This window comes from Pteropus alecto, unplaced genomic scaffold, assembly GCF_000325575.1.
Source record: "Pteropus alecto unplaced genomic scaffold, ASM32557v1 scaffold194, whole genome shotgun sequence".
In the NCBI taxonomy this organism is placed as follows: Eukaryota; Metazoa; Chordata; class Mammalia; order Chiroptera; family Pteropodidae; genus Pteropus; species Pteropus alecto.
In genome coordinates, this window is record NW_006436281.1 from 324,088 (window position 1) to 329,594 (window position 5,507).

Sequence of the window (5,507 nt, forward strand, 5' to 3'; positions counted from 1 at the left end):
CTGAAGGCCTGGGTTTCCGGGGATTCTTCCGCTCTGGACTACATTTCCCAGAAGCCTCCGAGAACAGGTCTCTTCTGGGCTGGGCTACTTTGCCTGTGGGGAGCCCTGGGAACCGCCGGCTCCCAGGATTTTCTGGCTCTCCTTTCCCATAAACCTTTGGGCCCAAACCAGCCTTGGTCTCTGGGTCCCTTCCCGGTGTGCACAAGGTTCTTGGACTCTGCGCCGCGAGTTGGTCGCGTCCCGGGAAGAAATCAGCGCCGGTTGAGGGTGGGAGGGCCCAGCCGACTTTACCGGAGCGGGGCTGGAACTGGCAGGGAGGGCGGGGGTGACACCGGGAGACGCTTGAGGTGAGGAGGCCCGAGTCGCGGACGGGGCGTGTTGTGTCCGGGGGCTCAACCTTGTGTGTGCACAAGTAGCTGGGAAGGATGGTGTGTGACAGGCGGCGAGACAGGGCCGGGGTGTGTCTCGGTGACGGGGTGCATGGCCCTATCTGTAGGTGTGGTTTGCCTTGGCTGTGGGCTTCAAGTTCCCTCTAGATTCTTTTAAGACCTGCTAAATTTAAGTGACCGCAAGAAACATACTGTACTAAGCCCTAGGATGAGCGTTTCGAGAAAGAAAGCGCAGGTCTAGTTCTGGGTTGAGAATTTTACCTCTGAAAGTGTCCTCGTGGCGGGCTCCTGGGAAGACGTGATGGGAGGGTCTCAGAGGTAGGATTCCTAGAAGGGGCGCCTCTGGGAACTCCCTAGGGGCCAGCTACATTTTTTTTTTTTTCAGAGCCACTGCTCCCAGACCTCTGTTCCCAAGAATTGTCAACTCAGATAGATTCCAGCCTCCCTTTGAATTCTAATCGGTTATGTGTGGATGAGGGCACATGTGGCCCTCGGGGTGTTTTGGTTCTGTTTTTCCTTTTTTAGTTAAGTCTGTCTGTACTCCAAGAAATGATTCCTCTTTCCCCCTACTGCTGTCCAGTTTCAAAGAAGGACCCTGAGGAGGGAGAAGGAAAGAATTGTTGCGTATTTAGAAATCGAGATTCAGGTGAGTTTGTGTTTCTTTTTTATTCACACGATTACTTTTATAAAAAATATTTACTTTTAAAAAAAATTTCATTAGTTTTGATTATACAGTACATTGGTTAGACGTTTATATCGTTTATAAACCGATCTCCCTAATCCTTCTTCTCTCCTCTGGCTTTCCACCTAGCCAGTACATTAATGCTACCTGAATTCCCTAATTACTTCTGTTTTTAGATCATGAGAATATTTGCTTTCCTTGGTCTGAAATTTCTTTCCTTCTGGTGCATGACCTGCCATGCTGATGTATCCCTCTTCCCAGTGGCCCACATTGTCCTTTTCCTCATTGTTAATAGCCATCTTTTCATATGGCAGATTTTCAAATCCTCCGGTGCATTCTCCCTTTCTAAGTATTCTGGTGGTATAGGAGGGACACCTCCTAGAGATTAATGCTGGAGCTTTATTTTAGACTGCGATCACTCGGGGAGATTAGAATTTAGGTAGTATGGTGTACAAACTATATTTTATCTTCTCCACAGTCATGATTTTTAAAGCAAGGCAAGGTAGGAGGGTCTCCATGATTTCAAGGGTCTCCATGTTTTCAATTAATAAATTTCAGTGTTGGGAGGCTTTGGAGGCAGGAATGTGGTTGAGCTTTTGAGCACAGGGCTTTGCAGTTCACACAACAAGGGCAGAGACTTTCAGACTTAGGTGGAAATCTGTAACATCGCTAGGCATGAGTTGTTTCAGGTCCAACTTTGTGTGGCTTCTGAGAGGCACTCTTGCGTTGTGGTTGAAAGAAGGCTCTGGATTTAAATCCTGACTCTGCCTGTTCGTAGCTGTCTGATTGTAGACAAATGACGCAGGCTCTCAGTGCCACGTCGACAAAAATGGGACAAAATAATACGTACATTACGGGGTTATAATGATGTGAGATGAGTTAATCTATGTAAAGCTCCTTAGAACAGTACCTGCCCACGATACAGGCTCGCTAAATATTAAAAGTTGCTGTTACGTGGTGATTCTAGAACTTTCCCCATCAACTTTTTATAGATTGACATATGAAGGTGATAATGATGGGTGCTTGCAAGTTTAAAAAAGTGACCAGATGCTCCAGTGGTTTACTACAGGAATCTTAACCTGAGGTTTTCTTATTCCATTTATGAACTTCTAGGTGACTGCAAACCCCTTGAAATCGAGACAGAATTTGGGTATATATTGATAAATTTATTTTTTAAAGTGGGCAAAATGTCTATCATTTCATGCGATTGTCAAGTGTATATGTCCCCTCAAAAGACCTAGTTCCATTGGCTTGGGATAAAGATATAAGAGTGGGACAGAACTTGTACAAAGTTAGTGTCTATCTACTGCAATTTACTTAACTGACATGTAAATTGCAGTATATCCTGTGGTGGAATAAAATGCACCTAATAGAAATTGCATTCATAAAGAATCAAAAGAAGGAGAAATGTAAGTGATATAATACTAAACAATAGTTATAGTTATGAACAAATGTACTTAAGAATATTATGAGCTCTATATGAATCCCATTTAAAAAGACAAGACTTTGAAAGACATTTTTCAAAGATTGTATCCAAGATGTTGTTTTAATTGGCCATTCGGTCAAGAGGCGGAGAGGTGTAGCCACATTTATGGAGCATCCACTCTTACCAAATACATATGTTTTTGTTGTGTTACTGTTTATGGGCATGTATTTTCTTTCTCAGACTTTAAAGGTGACTTACATAATTCGCGTTCATTCACGGGAGAATCTTGACAGTGAATGTGTCTCTGTGCTGCCGCCACAGGATGTTCAAGAGCTGGTAGGTGTAATTTGCTTCAGGCCCACTGATTTTCAGTGTTGGGCCGTTTAGTTTTCCTAATGACTGCAATATCCCCCTTTCCTAAATATCTTTATAGTTTCGATTATGGAATTAATACAAGTTTGTTGCAAGAAATCGAGCAATCCAGGAAACATATAGAGAAGGAACTCAAAATTACATTCTCTTAACCGTTCTTAATGTTTTAGTATATTTTTATTGAGTTTTTTTTTTCCGTGAGGCTACATGTCTGATTTTGTTTCTGCAGAATAAAATCACATTAATTGGTAATATTATTGGGTTGAAAACTCTCTAGCTTTAGTTTGAAAAAGAAATCCAAGCCAGACTTGGGTTTTATTTTAATCTTGAGAATGTAGAAAGAAGAGGGACGTGTCAGTGATTCCTTTTTTTGAAAACCAAGTATTTACAACTCTTAGGAATATAGAAATGCCGTTTTTAAAAATTATTATCAGGGCAGTAAAGACAGACTTTCAGAATTAGACGATTTTAAATTACTTGCACAGAGACTAGCAATAATCTCTAATAGACACCTGTCTAGTTTACAAAGACTATTTCCATGGAGAGTTATTTACTAAACCTTTTGCCTACTAGTACATTAATATCAGAAAGTAGAATAAGAAAGTTATGGTTCTAAATATTCAAATAAGCCATGAATCTGCACAGAACAAGATCAAGCCTCTGGTTAATGTTCTCAGCTTGACACCTAATTGGACTGTATTTTCTGAGCCAGTTTTTTGGTGCCTCCTAAGTTCATCTCTCTATTTGTGGCTTCTGGGAGGAGGGAATATTTCCTCTATATCTTTTTAAGAACCTGTTTTGCTCATTTTGTTATTTAGGAAGAATAGCAGGCCCAGGGTTGGGCTGTGAAACTTTAGTTAGTATTATAAAAAAGCAAGACTGAGAAGCACACATTTTATTATGAGAAAAATGGAAAGGGACAGTAATTTTCTTCATCTTCACTAATAATAGCTAAAACTTATGTTAAGCAAATATCTTACAACATTCAATATTTTGTATGAATTTTCTTACTTTATCTTTAATATACCCATCTGTTCTTAACTCTCTTTTACTGAAGAGGAAGCTAAGGTGTTGAGAAATCGGTAACTCTCAAGTTCAGATTCACATCCTGAAAATCTGACACCAGAGCCTTTATCTTAATTTCACATTCACTTCCCACATTGTGTATCCTTTAAAAACTTGTCTACAGCCATGCCACCCTGAACAAACCTGATCCCGTCTGATCTCGGAAGCTAAGCAGAGTCGGGCCTGGTTAGTACTTGGTTGGAAGACCACCTAGGAAGACCAGGTGCTGTAGGCATAAAAAATAAAAAATAAAGGATTGTAAGCTGACAAGGTCCTTGCAATCTGTGAGGGCTGCAAACAAACAAACAAATGAACAAACAAAAACCTTCCTTCCTCACTAAAAAATTGATTATGCATGTCTTTCTTCATCCATTAATGTGTGCAGTGTCATAACAGAGGAGGGTAGAGTGGGCCATAATTTATTAAACCTTTTGCCTACTATTACATAATTTTAAATTCTTGGTTATTATAAATGATTTCTGGTTGAATGTCCTTGTGTATACATCTTGTGTACTTCTGGCTATCTAAAGATATATTTAGAAGTGGAATTTTGGGTAAAACTTTATACCCCAAATGTAAGGCCCTGAGATAGTAGTACTTGGGAGGTAATACAATGACTAAAAGTTGTTACCTTTAAGACAAAGAAGACAAAATGTAGGAATAAGCATAGGACAGCCAGCAACAAAGGCCAATAGACAGTTCAGATGACCTACCTTAGGAACTCATGGGAAGTTAATTGTAGGTGATATTATTGGGTCATGACCAACTTTGAGGAGGCAAATAGAATTTGTATATGTTATAGCTTTTATCCTACTAATGTTAGTTACGAAGTGAGACTACTAGGATCAGGTGATTCAGCAATTATCTGGAAGGTGTCATTCTGAAAAGACAGGTTTAGATACAAAATAAACCCGTCTGTTAGAAGACCTAAAAAGAAGCAGAATCAAGACCTCATCAATATATTCATGACACTTTGGGGAAATGTCAGCCATCTTTTCTAGGTAGGACAAAAGTAGAAGTTATATAGTATACTGCATGGCCATTGTTACAAAGTTATATATCTGTAAAACTTCCCAAACATTTTTTTCCTTGATTGCTGTCTTATTGTTAGTCTTTCTATATTATATATGTATATAATTTATAAATAAAATCATGCTATACATTCTGTAACCTATTTTTTCTGTTGACAACTTATCTTGATTATTTCCCCCAACCTAGCATAGCGTCACAGTGTTCCATTGTGTGGATGTCCTAGATGCATTAAGAAGTCAGATTTGGGGGCACAGGCAATTGCCTGAGCAATTCTTTGTATATCCTGTTTCCTCCCATGCCTTGACCAACTTTCTCCAGTCCTGAGCCCATGAAGAATGTTCTAGCTCAGACCATGTGGCCCACTCTATATCTCTCAGTCCTGACAGGTAGGAATGGAGGAAGGAAGATCTGATCTGGGCAGGACTGAGGAGTCAGGCCCATGTCAGCATCCCCAGAATTGGGCACTGCCCAAAACCTGCCAAGGTACCTGTGGGATTTTTGGGTGTGAGTTTAGAGTCCACAAATGGCATATGGAGTGTGG

The 5,507-nt window shown here is 40.4% G+C and overlaps 1 protein-coding gene and 1 non-coding gene across 2 annotated transcripts in view; both read left to right on the forward strand.

Annotated features, from left to right (window-relative positions):
• Positions 1-112: 112 nt before the first annotated feature.
• Positions 113-5,507, forward strand: part of ZNF283 (zinc finger protein 283) — an 18,535-nt gene continuing 13,140 nt past the window's right edge. The window contains exons 1-3 of the mRNA XM_025046769.1: positions 113-347; positions 970-1,035; positions 2,738-2,833. Of these exons, the coding sequence (XP_024902537.1) occupies positions 2,820-2,833 (14 nt within the window). The 5' untranslated portion in view covers positions 113-347; positions 970-1,035; positions 2,738-2,819. The remainder of the gene's footprint in view (positions 348-969; positions 1,036-2,737; positions 2,834-5,507) is intronic.
• On the forward strand, positions 4,051-4,169 carry LOC112479684. Its single transcript, XR_003046306.1, has one exon. It is a non-coding gene; the product is annotated as a 5S ribosomal RNA (ribosomal RNA).